Source organism: Dermochelys coriacea, chromosome 1 (assembly GCF_009764565.3).
Source record: "Dermochelys coriacea isolate rDerCor1 chromosome 1, rDerCor1.pri.v4, whole genome shotgun sequence".
NCBI lineage: Eukaryota > Metazoa > Chordata > Testudines > Dermochelyidae > Dermochelys > Dermochelys coriacea.
The window spans coordinates 306,150,119-306,170,643 of NC_050068.2; the positions used below are offsets into that span (position 1 = coordinate 306,150,119).

Here is a 20,525-nt window from a genome sequence, read left to right on the forward strand (position 1 = left end):
TTATGACCCGCTCCCTGATTCTTTGGGCTGATCTGCGCTGGCTGCACTTTGAGGTAGAGCACCCTTGGGGCTGCTCTATCTTATGCCAGCTGGCATAACTCCTAAATGAACATATAGCAGCTGAGAATTGGTGGAGCCCAGCTGTGCTCCCTTAATAATAATAATAATAATAACAATACTTCCTTTCTCCCACACTTTGCCTGTCTTGTCTATTTAGACCATAATCTGCAAGAACTGTCTCATCCTATGTGATTGTACAGCACTTAACACACTGATGCTCCAGTCTTAGCTGAGACCTCTAACCACTTATGAATTTCACTGCGTTTGGGGCCATGAGCAGACTGATCGCTACATTTATGAATACTGTACATGACTGAAAGTCTCCTAATTTGCCATGCTGCTCATTGGTCTTTTCACTCTCAGGAGTCAGGTTAACATCACTACTTAATCACTGTGGAGCAGCTTGTGGCCAGTAGAAAAGTGAAAAGGGAAGATGTGGCAATGGGATATGAGACGGTGTATTCAGTATTGTGCAGTATAATCTAAAATTGATATAAAAGTTCCCACGTTTGTTAAAGTTAGTCTGGAACAGTAATCCCTCCCTGATTGTTGGTGGCATGAACTAATCATTGTATAGCCTCACACACATAACAGTTCCTATGTACTTTTAGGACATTTGTGTGTGATTTGAGCTGTGCCACCGTGGCATAGCAAGTACCATGATTCCATGACATCATCTTCATCTCTTACACTTAGAAAAGGAATGTCTGCCAAGAAAAGAAATATGGCCTGATTATCCTCTCCTCAGGAGTCACTCCACAGAAGTCTATAAAGTTAGGCTAGTGTTGTAAGATGAGCAGTTACTGAGACTCAGGCCTAGAGAGAACATTCACTCTTGACTTTTCAGCCTGAAAAGTAATGAGATTGCTTTGGAGTCATATTTTTAAAATAAATATTTCACCATTGTAATGAATTATATATAAATACACCTGAGCACATGGGTGATTCTAATAATTTACTTTAACAGCTCCGTGAGTTCCATATAAACATATAGTTTCTTTTTTTGGGTGCCAAAAAGATAGTCTATTTTTAACAAAAAGGTTATGCTTGACTACCGGTAAGTTAAAGATGCAGCCTCAGAAGGGCTAAAGGGCTTCAATGCAAAGTGAGTTTCCCAGTAAGATTTAATGTTTCTACTATGAGCCAGTTGAAAAAATAAATTCTCCTCTAAAACAGCCAGCCCGTACAAACTCAATCCTGAGGTCCTTCTAGATGTGTGAAAACACTTTTGGCCTAATCCTAAAAATCCTTTATGCACAGGATGACTACTGAACTAATTTGAGGAGCAACTTGACTCATTGCGGAAGCAAACAAATGTATGTTGCTGAATACATTTTATGTTTCACCAACATTAGCATAATGTGATACAAAAGTGAATGTTGATGACAGGTTTTATGTGCTTAACTAGAAAAATCCTTGTATAGTTTGGGAAAAGAGTTACTATAACCTAAAGCTTATTATCTTAACTATTGCAGAAATGTCTTTTTTTAACAACATGTTTTTATGTTCATGAATGAGGCAATATACACATTGCATAGATTCACACTCATATGTTCCCTGCCCTGTTAGGAAGGTTGGCTCTAGAAATCAGTGTTGCAGGTCTTAGAATCATCTAAATTCCAGCACATGGATCACTAAACTCCAAGTTTTCTACTGAAACAGAAATATAATATCCAGACCCTGTCCTAATGGAAATGAGGCTTTTTTTCACTTCTGCATGTATACATTTTTTTGTAATGTATTTGACTGGATTCAACACCACCTGACAGTTCATGTTAGCCAAATGTTACAACACATCAAGCATATTCAACACATATTCTTAACATATGTTACTAGATTTTGGTTAACTTGTACTTGCAAATTCATAGATTTATTTTATAAGCCAATGTGCTGCACAAAAGTATTCAACATCATTTATAAAAGTCCAAAATATAAACCATTCAATCCTAACAAAACCTTAAGGGAAATACAGAGAAATTGGAGTATATTTATTTCTTTGAAGTCACTCACAAGATTGCCAGCATAGCAATATGTTTCATTCATTACAGTTAAAAAAATTCCATTTTCCTATCTTTGCTCAATGATGGTATTGAACTTGGATGACTGTAGAACTTTACAGCAGAAAAGCCCCTAGTTTTCTAAGCTGATTTCACAGGGAGTTATTTTCTAATGAGTTAAAACAAAAATGCATTTATATGAGCTACAAAACATACACTGTTTCTAATTATTATTTTAAGAAAAGACATTTGCCAATCCTGCCTTTTAAAGTTGATATTTTTATTATTATTATATTTTAAATTAGGTCAAGTTACATTTTACAAACTCCTTATACATTTCTGGCTCTGCACAGCTTCTATAAAAATACAGAGTTGTGTCTCTATTGCACATATAACACGTTTTCCTAATGGAAGATTGATTCCATGGATGAAATCCTGGCCTCTTTGAAGTCAGGAGTTTTGCTATGGACATCAATGAGGCCAGACTGTCACCCTATATGCTGTTGTATTGGTTAGAAAACTTGTTTTCATTTGGTGAAATAATTCTTTTAGAGAAGTACCAAATATCACTTTTGTGCTATTAGAGCCTTCTTCAGAGTGGCAGATGATCAAACAAGTATCATTATAGCTTCCTATTTGCAGAACCAGGGAGAAGAATTAGGCTGGGAATGGATACCTGCAAGTAGCTAGGGCTGGGGAGAAGTCTTAGGCTTAGTAACACACCAAATTAAGCTAAGATGATATTATCCATCCTTAACTGACACTACACCAGGAAGTTGTATCCCTTTAAACAAATTGATTTAGAAACTGATTTAAACTATTGGAATTTCAGAGTGAAACCCTGGCTCCATTCAAGTGAATGGCAAAACTCCCATTGATTTCAGTGGCGACAGGATTTCACCATCTGTGTGTATACCAGCTGTTGGTTTGATGATTAGACAGTGTTATTATATTGGAATTTTTGAATAAAATGAGATCCTCCATGGTGGTGACATGGCAGCTAATGACGCTACAGCGAGTGTGTGGCTTGTGTCTGGAGCTGGGTGGAGACTGCACAAATTTACAGGGATTTACATCCAGTGTCAGAAATCAGAGCTATGCATTTTCAAGCCAAACACATTCCCAATATTGCAATAAGAGGTGGTCTCCATGGAAATACAATTTTAGCTGCTTATCCATTTATGTGCATGATTTGTCATCTTTACAGGTATTACAGAAGAGGTTAATGATTACATTCCCTATCCCATAAGGGGTTAAAAATATCAGACTCCATAAACATTGGGTAGAGTAGGATGCTGCTGAGAATTGTGTAATTAACAAATGTGCTGTGCCTTAGAAAAGCACATTAAAAGAACCATTGCTGTGTGTGTGGCATATTGAGCCTGATTCAGTAAACCCATACTCTTGGCAGCAGTCTCATTTGTATCAGCTCCTATGAGTGTATTGTTCTTTCCACCAATATATATATATATATATATATATATATATATATAATTGTTTTAATTTCTTGCAGTGGAATATTATTGCGATGTTCATTTTTCCTGTTGACCTACTCTGCTTGGTTATGTTGGCCACACTAAATATCCTGTGTGGTGGATTATATCAAACACATGTTTAGCTTGTGTGACATGGGGCTGAACTATTATGTCTCAACATGTTTCTGTTAATATTGTAATGGAAATGTTATGACAATTAAGCTTCCTGGATATTTTGGCATTTCAACAGAGACCTGTAAAATATGCACCCTTTATTGTAGCACTTCCTTCAGGTGAGTTTTTGCACGGGTTGGCTTTAATAGTCAAAACTATGAAATGTGTACGAAAGCGTATTTCTTCTAAATATTAATATATTAGCCTGGCCAGGTATCTTACCAACAGAGTGTCAACCCATGATCTGTATGGGCAAGAACAAGACTACAATGTAAAGATGTTCTTAATGCTTAACTCAAACTGAGAACCCCCTGACACTTCCAGAATTTAAAGAGATGCATCATCAGGTGCTGTTATAAATATGGCATATTAACAACTATTTATGTTTGGTTTTAAAGCACAAGTTTAAAGAACTGTCATCCCCACACACTGACTGTAAAAATTCAATAAGGGTTCTAAGGGTGGTATTAGAAAATTCAGTCAAGAGTGCATGTCTTCAAGTTAGACGACTGCATGATGTGGCACAAATGGATGTAATCACTATAGATGGCTACATACTTATTTAGGACAGCTCCCAGAAGGTTGTGTTGGGCACTTATCACACTGAAGATGCCATACTATGTCTCACAATTTTCCCCTCTCAGATACTTTGAATCTGAGGGGGCTAAGATTGAAATCTGTGGCACTCCACACGCATAGGTCCTTGGGAGGAAGGAGCTGCTCTATGTCTCCTTTTCATCAGGCCTAGACAGACAGAATCATTTCCTGCTATCCTAGGTTCTGATCCAGCTCTTACTGATTTCAGTAGGAATTGGATCACTCCCTTAGAATCTGGTGGAGAGACAGGTACATCTGAATGAAAGCCAGATAGATCTCTTAGGCTCACTTTGGGTAAGATAAATGTGATGCATGTTGGAGCGAGAAACATTTTGTAGAATTTGCATAGACTGTGGCTGCTATTTCCAGAAGAGAAGGCATCTGTTCACCTATTTTGCTTTTGCCATCTCAGGACCTCTAGTAGATTCCTCTACTCCCAGAAGGTCAGAAAAATCATTGTCTTCCTCAACTGACTGAGAAACTTCATCCTTTCCCTTGAGATGCAAACCTCACTATAATGGTCCATGCCTATATCATTTTAAGGTTGGACTGTTGTATTACACTTGATCAGGGGACAGTCAGAAGGCCCATTAGAAGCTTCTACTCCTCTAAAATGTGGTTTCCCATCTTCAGAGCAGAGCGGACTAGTGAGAGCATATTGCATCTGTGGTCCATCATATCCACTAGCTGCCAGTTTTCTGCTGGGTGAAATGTAAGGTGCTGGTTACTACCTATAAAGCCCTAAAAGTTCTAGAACCCTGTTATCACAAAGGCCAGCTGTCCCTCTTTTCCCCATCACAATGCCAACATTTAACAGAAATTCTTTCCCTGCCTATCAAGGGTGAATGGGCTCTGGAACTAAATGTTCCCAGCAGATGTTCCTCATTTCTAGAATTCACTCCTATCTGAAGTGAGCTGGAGCCTGGCCACTTTTAAAACATGATGTAAGCTGAATCTCATTAATCATGTCCTCCACAAATTGCAGGTTCTGGAATCCCAAGATATATGGTTTACCAATTGATCTTCCCCACCTTTCAAGAAGTTGACTTGGTTACCAGAGGGGTGATTAGGTGTGTGTTAGGTGTGTGCTTCACATGATTGGGGAAATAGTGTTTGCTCTTGATGTAAGCTACATAAAATGTGTCTAGATTCTGAATACCTCAAATACATCTAATAAAATAATTTATATCTAGGGTTTCTGGTTTTCAATTTACATTGAGCTGTCAACATTTTACAACTATTAAATTGCTGTCACCTTGGAATGTGAAAATGACTGCCTGATTCAAATGAACCAGAAGAAGTCCCTGTTGCACTGTTGAAGTCTGGAGCTTGGTTTCATGGTAACATATATGTCACAATGTGAAGTGGCTGGAATTTAAGGGTCCAGTCATTCAAGAGGCAGAACATGCAACATGATCCTGTTGATTACAGTAGGAATTGAAGACAATCAGCACCTTTCAGGTTAAACCCTTACATGATCAGGAGGTATGAAAATGTTGGGTTGATATTTAATGGCTTAAATTTGTTTCTCTCAATATTTGCTCCTCTATAATTGACCTTATAGGAAATAAATAAGGGAAAGATGCACTTTTATTTGAAAAGCTTTTATTGGGGTTTTTAACCTCATTCTATTAAATTAAAATAGATTTTCCGAATGCACTAATTGTCTAAATAAATGACTTGTAATTTCACATAACCACATAATACTCCATTCACAGTGCTTTAGGAAAGCAACTATTTTGTAAACAAAAATTTAGACTTATAAATTCATAATATTCAATTTTTCATTCTAAGAAAATTTTCTTCTTTAACAACCAGATAAGCCCAGTGTCAAAAGAGCAGTGCCTCATTAGAATTCAAAGAAAATTACACAGAACGTATTATAACTCTTTAACATCAATACTTTGTCACTTTCATAAACCCAACAATAACTTGTTTCACTATTAAGAGAGGTCTCAAGAGACAGGACAGAAATTCACTGTCTAGTGTGAGTAAATCTAAAATTATTTAAATATTCTAAATGCTTTTGCAAAATGGGAGGGTTTGCATGGAAATCTTTACTACTGTTTATAAGCCATTCATTCTATCGTATTGCATATTGTGATTTTGCAATGCGGAACTGCTGCTCCTCTTTTTAATACTACTTTTCTCTTCCAGAGCATTGCATATTTACGTTAGACTATATGGAGCCTAATCTTGATCTTACTTCCCTGATCATATAAATTAGGAGAAACCCCAGTCACAGCTATGAAATTTCACTGTTGTAAGTGGAAAGCAGATGCTTGTCTGCTGTATCTTCTTGTGTCCTTCAAGGATTGGTTCACAATCAGATAGCAGCATTTCTCTACAGTGCAATTCTCCTTATATCCTTTGGAGGCCTGAGAATGGTGTCCCCATTTGTTCTTCTTTTTTGCTCCTTCCTTTGGGGTCCATGACCCAATTATCGTGTCCAGCATAGGAGGAAACTCCAGGCCAGGAATCTGAGCTTCCATTCCAGTTACATGAACAGATCACACAATTAGCAAAGGCTCATTTTATATTTTAGACACACTTACATGCAAATGCTTCACACAGTCCACAAGACTGTTCCATGCAATTCAGAGACTAAAGTCGTGATTCAGCAAATTACTTAAGCAGGTGCTTGACTTTAATGACATGAGTAACCCTATCTTTAGTCAGCAAAAATGTAAGTACATGCTTAATGTACATATGTGCTTAAGTATCTAAATCTATGGGACTTGCATGCTCAAAGTTAAACACATGCTTAAGTGTTTTGTTGAATCCAGGCCATAATGAGTAGATCACTGTTAAGACAAAGGGTATTTGGAATCCACACATCTGTGTCAGTTGTGAATATCTGTCTAACCTGCTTTTGTGTCCTCTTTGCCTTCAGATTGATTTTGAAGGTGTCATTGCTGAACCTGATGGAACACACAGTTTTGATGGGATTTGGAAGGCCAGCTTCACCACCTTCACTGTGACAAAATACTGGTTTTATCGCTTACTGTCGGCAATCTTTGGCATTCCTCTGGCTCTCATCTGGGGTATTTACTTTGCCATTTTGTCATTCTTACACATCTGGGCAGTGGTGCCATGCATAAGGAGCTACTTGATTGAGATCCAATGCATCAGCCGGGTCTATTCTATCTGCATCCACACATTCTGTGACCGATTATTCGAGGCCATCGGCAAAATGTTCAGCACTATCCGGACAACAGTACGAAAAGAAATATAAGTGATGCTTCAAGGACAGCTCTCTGTCTGGAGAGTCTTTTTGTGTGCCAATTTCAAGGCTCCTAAATCAATCTGCAGTAACTGCTGGTGAATATACTGGCCCAAAACAAAGAATCATGTGTTCGGTTTTTATTACTAATATTTATCCCTACTGGATTTTTTTTCACTCTGCATTTTTCAAACTGATCTTGAATTGATACTCTCCCATTCCAGCCGCATATCATTTTGCTGACCATTTGATAAACATATTGATGTGCTTTTGTTCGGGTTTTTTTTTAGCCCTCCATTAATTCCTTGCAAGATACATTCACAATGATATAATAAAGAACTGCAAAAATGCTTTTCAACACTGTCATGCCATTCATTTTATTGTGGGCAAACAGTATAAAGCTATTGCAGCAGAATGAACCTGACAAGTTGGCAGGTTTTAAAAGAATGTTCTTTTTTCAATTGTATTGTCAGTTGACTACAGCCATTTACTGTAATGGTCAGATATGAAAAGACAGATATAAACAAATTACTTAACTAATATATGTTCTGAAAATTTAATGCCTTATCAGGTCAGAGACTTTGACACATAAAACTTTCCATGTCTGAATGCTGAATGTCCATAAAAAGCTACAGTTAATGCCTTCTTGTGTCATAGTAGCTATCCTGAAAGTTTGCTGCCAACTGTTTGTCAACCCTTCACTATAATTACAGAAGCAAACTGAAGATCAAAATTAAAAAATATTGTTTTTAACATGTTTTTCTGGCAGTGACTTATGATATGTCTCTTAGCTAATATGTAGGTGTTCATCACACCAGTAAATATCACAAATGTGTCTGAGATGACACTGGCTTAAAAAATGAATAATCCAGGTGCGCCAAACTCATGCCATATCATGCCAACTATAGCTGTCTCTGAGAGAAGCCAGCTTTAAAAAACCTTCCTGTCAGCTGAGGTCAGCATGCTGTTAGCTCACAGATTAGTTTCAGGAGAATTCACGCTTTGCTGAGTCCAAACTAATCCATCACAAGAGATGCTTTAGAAACTCCACATTGTGTTCCACTTTTTTAGCTGAGCTGCAGCCATCAGGAAGTCTTAGTGGAGGGTATTGTGTGAAACTGTCAAATGTTGCAAAGCACGAGCCCTTGAAAATAAAGCATTTGCAACATATTATGCTGTGACCCATGGGAGCCTTTGACCTTACAGTGATGTTACTGAGTTCAGAGGACATCCTCATAAGGTTTGCATGAAGCATTTGAACCCTTAAAACCTGAAATGCACATAAAGTTGTCTGGTATCGTCAAAGCTTCCTGCCTAATGCTTCATATGAATCGGGGTGCCTTCCATTCAATTTCTGCCACAAGTGCATTTAAATCTGTTTGGAGGATGCAGCTGCTGCTTCTTCTCTCTCTTTTTTTTTTTTTTTTTTTTTTTTTTTAATAGGCACATGGATTGCAAACCTATTAACTACTTTTGTTTTGCATTTAAAACAGACCCTGGTATGGGTAGAGTTTTATGGTTTTCCTATGCACAGAACTGAGAGTGTACTATTATAGAGATTTTGCAGTTCTAAAAACAAGCAAGATTGTAAACAAGAAATATTTTATCTTGATATGAGGAAAATCACTTTGAAAGGCCTCCTTGATTTATCATGTAAACTGTGTATCCTGAAACACATCTGTTCACTTAGACTTATTAGTCCCTAATCCAAATACATTGCTGATCTGAGACATTTACATTGCTATTATATGCTTACAGATTTAACTGCCACCTTTTTTTTATTTTGCATGTACTGCAAAGCCTACAATCTACGCAATAAAAAACATTTAATGGTAGCTCCTGTCTGAATTATTCTTTACCTAAAAAGCCATTTTCATAAATCTCACATCCGATGAAGTGAGCTGTAGCTCACGTAAGCTTATGCTCAAATAAATGTGTTAGTCTCTCAGGTGCCACAAGTACCCCTGTTCTTTTTGCGAATACAGACTAACATGGCTGCTACTCTGAAACCTGTCCTTAAGAAGCAAGACCAAACATCTCCTGAGTAAAAGTCAAATCATGAAATGATTCTTGAGAAAGACCCTGTAAATAAACCTTGGGTGGTGACTCAGTGTTTGCTAGGAGTAGATTTTCACAACAGTAAATTCTGTTTCCCTCACTGTTATACACTGACATTATTTAGCTAGTCGATAGTACACGGCATTGGGACTTGGGAGATGTGGCTTCTAGTCCCAGCTCTGCTACTGGGTGAGCTTAGGTAATTCACTTTACCTTCCCATTCCTCAGGCATTGGGGTAATAATACCTGTAAAGTGCTTTGGAGCTGTTCTGATGAAAAGCGCTAGGTCAGAGCTAAGTATTATTGTATATTTCATTTGACATAAAAGACATTGTGCCTGATCCTGCCACACTTGAGCTCCTTGGGAGTTCTGTCATTGACTTCAATGGGAACAATACCACTGTTTATCGTAAGCATTTTTTGTATTGTAGATACTGTACTATGTACTGCATCTCTTGTCCAGTCCTGAACTGACATAACATATGACAGGTTTCAGAGTAGCAGCCGTGTTAGTCTGTATTCACAAAAAGAAAAGGAGTACTTGTGGCACCTTAGAGACTAACAAATTTATTAGAGCATAAGCTTTCGTGAGCTGTAGCTTATGCTCTAATAAATTTGTTAGTCTCTAAGGTGCCACAAGTACTTCTTTTCTTTTAACATATGACAGGCTAATTCTTTCCTTCAGGTTTATTACTTGATATCTGCCATCCTCTTACTATAATACAAACACGTGCTACAAATTAGGATATCACATTTTGAGCCCATAAATCTATTAGCTATGCTTTAAAGCACAAATTGCAAACATTAGCACAAGGTAAGTTTTCCTACATTCTGCACTCACAGGACAGTGTGTTCAATGATAATATAGTAAGCAATGCATTTAATTTCCCTGCAGTGTGAATGAAGAAAGCTTTTAAAACAGAGAAAATTTTAAAATAAATTAAAAATGAAATGTGGACCTGGAGCAGATGAATATATGGATGGTTTGTGCAGAAAACAGGATATCAATATTTAAAATGCCTGAAATGCTGTGTTATTTTTCCTTTGAAAGCGGCTTGATATACCTGGGACAAAAACATCCGTCCAACTTGTCCATCTGACAATGGCACATCAGCAAGAGGCTCCGTGGAACATGGGGATCTGACTCTCTTTTCCATCCTCTGTAGCAACTCACTAGCTGGAGTTTATAGCAGGGAGGACTAGATGGGTATTACACTGCCGTGGCAGATTAGGCTCTTGCTGCAGAACAGGTTTCCAGCCATGCTGTTCAATAATGGCAGGGAACAGTCATGATAATGATTTAGCCTGGTTATGAAACGTGGTTAAGGTCCACGCTAAACTACAATTTGGAACCATATTTATAACCATGGTGTAAGAAGATTGCCTGCCACAGCTATATTTGTAGTGTAGACAAGGCCTTACATTGCTAGGTTGGTACATTACTAAAGGGTCAGACTGCCCTATAGACTCAGATCCCAGATCCTCTGGTCCAAAAAGCTATGCTCAATGGGGATGAGGATAAAGGTGGCTTTAGGTCACATTCCCTGATCCCACAGCTTCTGGATGCAGTCCCAGTCCCCAGCATAAAACAAAGCAGACTGAAAGCTGCTGTATTTCATACAACCTGCCGACTGCCCTCAGGCCCTATTCTGGCAGCAGGGACCAGCAAGGTACAGGACTGCCACAGCCAGTAACTTTCTTCCTGGTCATATCCCTTAACCAGGAGTGGGGACAGCCCTTTACCAGATCTGTTCAAGAAGAACCCTTCTCTGGACAGTTAAATCAGGTGTAAGGCCGCTGTACATGCAAGAAGCAGCACAACGCAGCCTGAATGAACCAAAAGGTGGTGTGCGGGGCGGGGGGGGAGTGGAAAACTTTCTGGCAATTGGCAAAATATATAGACTATCACATATCAAAACACCCATCTCCCCCACTTCTAGCAACCAGAGCTCCAGGTGCACACATTGCCAGAATTCCTGCTGGCAGGAAACCACAGATGAAAACAAGGTTCAGCAACTAAACGTAAAAAGAGTTAGCCCAGAAAATCAAAACCAAATGGTACGTTGCACAGGACAGATGTATTCTAAAGAGAGACTGAAGAGTCAATATGTAACTTAAAGGAAAGTAATAAACCGCAATAGAATTATACTGGAGGGAAAACGGTTCAAAACTTGTCAGGCCAACCACAAACCAAAGCATGCAAAAGCTGAATATAATGTGGGACAGTCTGAACAGCAGCTAGCCAGCCAAAGAAAGAGGCTGCAAACATAAAGACTGGACCGTTTGAGGGAGTAGACAACAACCAATAGTCCAGGAGTCAAGGGTGTGCACAAGGGGGGGGGGGCAAGCAGGGGCCTCCAATAATGGTCAGGGGCACAGAACTTCTCCAGCCCCAAGGCCACGGTGGCAGGGAAGAGCAAGCTCCTGCCAGAAGCAGTGCAGGGGGGAGGGTAGAGCGAGCTCCTGCCGGGGCCAGATGGGGAGGCAGAAGAGCAAGCTCCTTGTGGGGGCACAGCATGTGCCCCTCCAAAAGGGGTCAAATTTAAATTCCTCTGCACACCCCTGCCAGGTGTCAAATTTGGGGCCAATGCAATGTTACTCAATTCAAGCACTGTATGCAGCCGCAGCCCCACCCCTCATCTCCAAATAGACAATAGATTGTCACAGGACAGCACTGACTATTTCAGAAGAAAGAGACCAGTGCACCTGTGCCTGGTTAGCTGCCTCCCAGCTGAGGTTAAGGGAAGGCACCTGGGCCACAAAATGGGGAGACTGAGATGGTGGGACCAACCTGGAAAAGGGGCAGGTGAGAGCTGCCTGACAACAGCTGAAGAGAGTCAGAAGATGGACAGGTGAGTGCTTCCTGAGACCAGGAGAGTCAGGAAGAAGTAGCAGAGGGAACCTGAGGGAAAGAGTTGGAAGGAGGGCAGAAACCATGAGCTGCCGGTGAGGAGCTTGGAAGAAAGCTGTTGGTGACAACTGTCCAGTGCTGGGGACCTCTGATGAGCAGAAGGCTAGTGTAGTCGAGCTTGGTCATGCAAAGCTGAGCAGGAAGCAATAGGGTTGTTGTTGGAGGGTGGATCTCTGAGCAGGGGCAGCATCCCAAGAGGGGGAGTAGAACATTGCTGGAAGGGGAGCTCTTGTACTGCAGACCTGAGTGGAGGGTTGTAGGAAGACTGGTCTCTCTCTGGCAGGGAGGTCTGGAGAGTGGGGCCCTGCCTCAGGGGAAAAAGGGAGGAGCTTACACTGAGAGGAGGAGAGGGGAAACTAAGTTAGGTGCATCTGTTTTGCTGTGGCCTGCTGCAGGAGGCGGCCCCAGCCAGGAGCTAACTTGTGACATGGGCAAATGTACTCAAATGATCAGCTGCAAAACAGGTCACAATGATGATATTTAAATTACTATAATTAAACTTCAGAATCAACATCCCACTGAAACGACAGCTGTCTCACACCTCTCCTGCTGCTGGCATTTCAGTCAGTCCCAGCATTGGTAAGACAGGATTACATACAGTCAAGGTTTCGAAGGGTTTTTTTGCTAGCGTAACACCATATAGAAAGTGTACTTTGCAGAAACTGATGGGATCCCAGAGAAGCTCCCAGTATGTCATTCCTACCATACACTCCTTAGAAGTTTCCCTTTCTGTTGGAAACAATGATGGACAATTCACTGAAATTTCCAAGCAAAGATCCTTCCCCACCATTGATACTGATCATGGATATAACTAAAACAATAGATAAAAATATCACTACCAACATGTTGCACAGAATCTTCCAACTCTCACTGTATCAGGTTATTGCAAAGATGATATCTGACTGCAAGACCTCCAGGGTGGGGACCATCTTTTTGTTCTGTGTTTGTACAGCACCTACCACAATGAGTCCTGGTTCAATGAATGTGGTTCCTAAGGGCTACGGTAATACAAATAATAATTATCCTCTGGTCCCAGAAATCTGAATCACATGTACTACCCAGGCAGGAGGAGATGAGTCTGTATAATGCAAAGGTAACATCTTGCACCTTCAAGGCCAGAATCCCATGCTCCATTTGCAGGCAAAACTCCCATTGAAAATGGCAGAAATATGTAGTAAGCCAATATTTATAACTAAATCCTTCAGAAGGGAGGGATCTTGTACCATTTAGCAATAACCTCTTGTCAATAGAATCAATGTAAAATGGGAAATTATGGTCTCAAACCAGTCAAAGAAGTAAAAAGCATGCTGAGACACAAGGTCTCTGTAATATCCTGGGACCAACACAACAGCTACAACAATGCTGCAAACATATAAAGCAAATTATCATCCTCTTATATTGTTCAGGCAATTATAGCCTTTACTTTGTCATAAAGCTGTGACACTCTGTAGCTCAGAGTAGCACCCTGGACCCTCATCTTCACCACTGTGATATGATTGATATGTTTTGTAAACTATGCCTTGTGAGATACCATTTTTTAAAAGGCTTGATCTGTTGAACATGAATATCCTGTTGGATTGTATGTGCTATCCTTGTCTGAGAAGTTACGAAGTATTACTGTGTTACTGAAATATGCTGTGAGGTTGGGAAACACCCCCAGCCAGCCTTTCAGTGGCTACAAAGGAGCACCTAGTAAGACAGATTTACGTCAGGACCAACCAGACATGTGTTGATGGCCCACTAAGGGAATTCTACTCTCCCAAAGGCCATCCCAGAAAAGCCTAATAGAGGGCATGTATTCAATGAGGGCAACCTAACCCAAGTCACAGCAAGGATCTTTCTAGCAGCTGGAAGAAAGTATAAAAGAGGGACAGTGACATCATCACTTGACCTCTCTCCTCTTCCATCTCAACACCTGGAAGATCGTCTGGAAGACAAAGACTTTGAACTGGGGAGATTGGTCCCAGGCTAGGAAAGGAATCCAGCCTGCGTATTAAGAACTCTGAGCTGACTAACATCTGGTAGGGTGATTGCCTGGTGCCCCTCGCTGTATAATTCATGAGTGGCTTAGTGAGCCTTTATGCAATTTAGCTGGGTGTGGGGCTCCACATAGAATCATAGAATATCAGGGTTGGAAGGGACCTCAGGTGGTCATCAAGTCAAACCCCCTGCTCAAAGCAGGACCAATCCCCAACTACATCATCCCAGCCAGGGCTTTGTCAAGCCTGACCGTAGAAACTTCAAAGGAAAAAGATTCCACCACCTCCCTAGGAAACGCATTCCAGTGCTTCACCACCTAGTGAAAAAGTTTTTCCTAATACCCAACCTAAACATCCCCCATTGCAACTTGAGACCATTATTCCTAGTTCTGTCATCTGTTACCACCTGAGAACAGTCAAGATCCATCCTCTTTGGAACCCTCTTTAAGGTAGTTGAAAGCAGCTATCAAATCCCACCTCATTTTTCTCTTCCACAGACTAAACAATCCCAGTTTTCTCAGCCTCTCCTCATAAGTAGTGTTCCAGTCCCCTACTCATTTTTGTTGCCCATCCTTCTTGTAGTGTGGGGCCCAAAACTGGACACAGTACTCCAGATGAGGCCTCACTAATGTCAAATAGAGGGGAACGATCACATCCCTCGATCTGCTGGCAATGCCCCTACTTATACATCCTAAAATGCCATTGGCTTTCTTGGCAACAAGGGCACACTGTTGACTCATATCCAGCTTCTTGTCCAATGTAACCCCTAGGTCCTTTTCTGCAGAACTGCTGCCTAGCCATTCGGCCCCCAGTCTGTAGCGGTGCATGGCATTCTTCCATTCTAAGTGCAGGACTCTGCACTTGTCCTTGTTGAACCTCATCAGATTTCTTTTGGCTCAATCCTCTAATTTCTCTAGGTCCCTCTGTATCCTATCCCTACCCTCCAGCGTATCTACCTCTCCTCCCAGTTTAGTATCATCTGCAAACTTGCGGAGGGTGCAATCCACACCATCCTCCAGATCATTAATGAAGATATTGAACAAAACCAGCCCCAGGACCGACCCTTGGGGCACGTCCACTTGATACCGCTGCCAACTAGACATGGAGCCATTGATCACTACCCTTGAGCCTGACAACCTAGCCAGCTTTCTATCCACCTTATAGTCCATTCATCCAGCCATCTTCTTTAACTTGCTGGCAAGAATACTGTGGGAGACTCTGTCAAAAGCTTTGGCTAAAGTCAAGGAATAACACGTTCACTGCTTTCTCCTCATCCACAGAGCCATTATCTCGTCATAGAAGGCAATTAGATTAGTCAGGGGGGTGAGTGGCTGAGTGATAACAGCACTGGAGGGGTTTGCCATTTGTCACGGGCAAAGCATCGTGAAAGACAGCCCAGGCTGGAAAGTTAAGGTGCACAGCACTCCACACTTCTAGGTTGTATGTTCGGAATCACTAAAATGAGTGTCTTGTTTTTTGTATTTAAGACCACAGAGGATTGACTTTGGAGGACAGGATTCACCTCACAGGCTATGCCACATGTCCAATAAGATGGGTATATATGAATCTATAACAATATGACACTCATCATTAGAGCTGCTTGGAAATTTTCTTACTGAAAGTTTTTCCTTCAGAAAATGCAAATTTTTCCCCCAAAACTATATTTTGTGGAAATGTGTTGATATCAACAAAATCTTACAGAAAAAGATTTAAAAGCCTTTCAAAAAGGCCGAAACTCTCCTTTTCAGCCTGGAATGTTTTGAGTCTCCATTTTCAAATGATTTTTCCATTTTTAATTTTATACGCTGTAAAACTTTTGAAAAGTCAAAATCAGAATAAAATGTTTTTAATTTTATCCAAACAAAACATTTCAACTGACTGGATTTTTTTTTATTTTGCTTCATGGGATTACTTGTGGCTCATTCATGACAATAGAGTCAAAGGCATACTCTTTGCCTTTGAACTGATCCAGTAGTACATTCTGAACTGATCCCAACAACTCATTTGTCCCCCTGGTTTACTGAGCATCTGCTGTTGGTTAAGGATCTGGAGAAACATAATTTAGCTGTCAAAGTGACGCCGCATGAAGATAATTCCATGGACATTCAGTTTTTGGCTCTGCTGGAACTGACAACTAGGAAGCTAATGCAAGTTCATTGTGTCAGTGGTTTCTGTGATGTCTGGAGGTCTGGTCACTAAAAACTACTAGACTGAGACCACAAATTCATTTCAGATAGGCCTGTCAAGGTTCCTTCCCCACTCTGAAATCTAGGGTACAGATGTGGGGACAAGCATGAAGACCCCCTTATTCTTACCAACTTAGGTTAAATGCTGCCATCACCATACTGTTACACAAAGAACAGGAGAAGTGCCCACTTGGAAAAGTCTCCCCCCCCAAAATATCCCCCCCAAGCACTACACCCCCTTTCCTGGGGAAGGCTTGATAAAAATCCTCACCAATTTGCATAGGTGAACACAGACCTAAATCCTTGATCTTAGAACAATGAAAAGCAATCAGGTTCTTAAAAGAAGAATTTTAATTAAAGAAAAAGTAAAAGAATCACCTCTGTAAAATCAGGATGTAAATACCTTACAGGGTAATCAGATTCAAAACATAGAGAATCCCTCTAGGCAAAACCTTAAATTACAAAAAGATACAAAAACAGGAATATACATTCCATTTAGCACAACTTATTTTATTAGCCATTTAAACAAAACAGAATCTAACGCATATCTAACTAGATTGCTTACTGACTTTTTACAGGAGTTCTGACCTGCATTCCTGCTCTGGTCCCGGCAAAAGCATCACACAGACAGACAGGATCCTTTGTTCCGCCGCCCCCTCCAGCTTTGAAAGTATCTTTTCTCCTCATTGGTCATTTTGGTCAGGTGCCAGTGAGGTTCTTAGCTTCTTAACCCTTTACAGGTGAAAGGGTTTTTCCTCTGGCCAGGAGGGATTTAAAGCTGTTTACCCTTCCCTTTATATTTATGACAAGGCCATTAAACAGTGATTAGACAGTAATGTCTTTTGTTCCTCATGAATCTGGTGTAGATTTAAATCAGGTACCTAAAAGCAGAATTTTGCATAGAAATGCTCTGGTTGTTGACAGAAAACTTTTTAAAAATGAAACATTTTCAATTTGGGGCTTTTGAAAATGGAAATAGTTTTGGTTTTTAGGGACAAATTTTCTGCAAAACAAATTTTTTTTTTTCCAAAAGAGGCATTTTTTTTTCACTAAAAAGCGTTCAACTAAAAAATCTGGAACAGCTGTATCTAATACCAATTTACTAAGCCATCTAAGTCAACTTTTTTTTATAAGAATAACTCCTGTTCTTGGTATCTTATAGAAATCTTCTGTTGCCACAAATTTGCTCAGAAATTCTAAAGTGCAAAGAGATCAACTATCAGCTATCCAACCATTTCCCTACCAATATATTGATTCAGCAAGGTACTTAGAACATTAAAGTACTACTTTAAGTACATCATAGTCTCATTGAGTTCACTGGGATTATACACTTGCTTGAATTTATGCATATGTGCACTCAAGTCCTATCAACCATTGGTCCCTGTATGTTAATGGCATCATACTTAATTCTGAATGAAAGCTGAAAGTGGAATTCCCATTAAAGTAAATGTTGCATCTACACAGATGAATGTCTTATGAACAGTGCTGCTACAGGACATGTTAAATACATTTAAAACACATACTGAACACAGTGTTATTAAGACAAATAGGGGCTAATCCAAAATATTGAATCAGGGCACACCTGCATCCTATGGTCCATTTAGTCATCTGACCAAGTCCCTTTGTAAAATATGGTATCATTAGATGATGTAGGTTTCTTGCTCCCATGAGAATTTTTGCCTTCTGTACTTTTAATTATAAAGTTTTCCTTCTGAGACTTCTTGTTGCTGAAAAGATACAGCCTGATATAACAAGAACATGTTCCATTCGTGTTGTTATTCTATATTTGGCAGATTATAATATGAAAACAGTGGCAATCCATACAACTAGAAGTCAGTGCTGTAATATGGAGCCTTATAAGTGAACCTAGCATGTAATATCCCTCTCATTTTTAATACTGGTTCTTTTTGATATGCTTTTCAACTTCACTGTTAGGAAAGAAGGTAGACACTGAAATAAACTCTTTTTGTATAAATGGAACTCCCTGAGATTTAATTAAAACTGATTTATATTTAAACATGGAGTAAATTCTGTCTGGAATGAAATCTACAACAGTAGAAACAGAAGAGGTAGATGATACACACCATGCCATAGTCTGAGTAATGGGCAAAAAATTGGAGTGTAACCCTATGACCATATTAGTTTCACATCTAAATCTTTGCTGGCCTAAACCCGTCCCACATGTGCCTATGAGCTGGACATTTTTCAAACTGCATACAATCAGAGCCCTGAGTCTCACAGACAAAAATGTAGGAAGACTAAGACCAAAGAGTACAAGGTTTTCTTTCTTGAGGGAAACATTTTTCTTTCTCAAACAGAGACACTTTCAGTCATAACTCAGCTTAGTGTGTGATTTTTGTCAATTCACAACAACGATAACAAAAATACAAGAGCTGAAGTAACCATTATAATTTCTGGAGTTCAAATGTACAAAATCAAAAGGCGTTCCTATTTTTAAGAAAGTGAGCCTAATTCATCACCAGTGTCAGATGCTTGAAGACATTGGAGCTACATTAGGGACACATTTGGCCCTTATAAACATTGTACCTTGTATTTTCCAACCTACCAAAGCACAAATGTCTGACAAAGTCACAAAATGAGGGACACAAAGAGTATTCATGCTGTGGGATTCACTCCTTTATTGTAAACAGCTCTGTATACAACCCCTGCTTCATGATTCTCTATTTCTGATGTAAATCATTTTCAGTATCAAAAGTGATGGGAGAACGTAAGGAACTTCGGGACTCAAATGAATGATGTCCCTCAAAGTAAGAAACATTTCAGAGGCATCTGTATCTTGTATATCTATGGTGGGAATTTCAAAGTACCAAGGTTGGCCTGACTCTTCTCCCACTGAAGTCAAAGGAGTTTTACTATTGACCATGGAAAATCAGATCCCAAAACTAGTAATTGAACCAAATCTTGCTCACTTTACTGTGTCATTTGAATCATTGAAAGGAGTTACTGGCGTGAGTAAGGCAAGCAGGATTTGCCGCACTATTTCTCCTCCGATTTGCACCATTGGCCCTGTTCTTCTGAGATTCAAGAGTTACACCTGCTAAAGATCTCACTCTTAATGTCCAAAAATGAGAACATAAATGAAACCTGTCATGTCATTTTTATTCCAGTGTGATTCCACTGACTAAAATGGAGTAATTCCTGATTTACTGGAACAAAATCAGGCTCATGCAGTTTAACTGGTTTCAAGCAATCAGTCTGTTTTTTCCCTTGTGGTCTGAGATGAGGTTTGAGGAAATCACCCTCTGGAATTCTGAGGCTCACAGCTAGTGGTGTTAGAATGATAGATCACCTTATATAAAAGAGCGCTTTCAATTTTTTTTTCTGAAATTCATTATAGTAAATGTTCTACAATGGAAAAATAATGAGAGATTTTATTTTAATGTTCTGTAGTGTAAAAATAATGGTCTTTTAGCAAAATTGCAACTGAAAGGGAGCTTCCAATACACCTAGGACTCTGTTAAATGAACTGTAGTTCTGACATTCCAGGAGCTGACAAAACAAAATTCTAAAGTTTTTTTTTTAAAAGGCTCCTATTGAATTATAATGCTCAGACTGCCATCTACTGGCTGCCTACAAACCAAATAAGAAAAGGAGTACTTGTGGCACCTTAGAGACTAACAAATTTATTAGAGCATAAGCTTTCGTGAGCTACAGCTCACTTCATCGGATGCATTTGGTGGAAAAAACAGAGGAGAGATTTATATACACACACACAGAGAACATGTGTGTGTGTATATAAATCTCTCCTCTGTTTTTCCACCAAATGCATCCGATGAAGTGAGCTGTAGCTCACGAAAGCTTATGCTCTAATAAATTTGTTAGTCTCTAAGGTGCCACAAGTACT

General features: G+C 39.7%; 1 protein-coding gene across 3 annotated transcripts in view; it reads left to right on the plus strand.

The window, feature by feature from the left end:
- CAV1 (caveolin 1) overlaps positions 1-9,361 on the plus strand; it is a 29,561-nt gene extending 20,200 nt beyond the window's left edge. For all 3 annotated transcript variants that reach the window (XM_043495392.1, XM_043495406.1, XM_043495398.1), the window contains exon 3: positions 7,197-9,361. In XM_043495392.1, coding sequence (XP_043351327.1) covers positions 7,197-7,538 — 342 coding nt within the window. In that variant the 3' untranslated portion in view covers positions 7,539-9,361. The remainder of the gene's footprint in view (positions 1-7,196) is intronic.
- Positions 9,362-20,525: the final 11,164 nt, after the last annotated feature.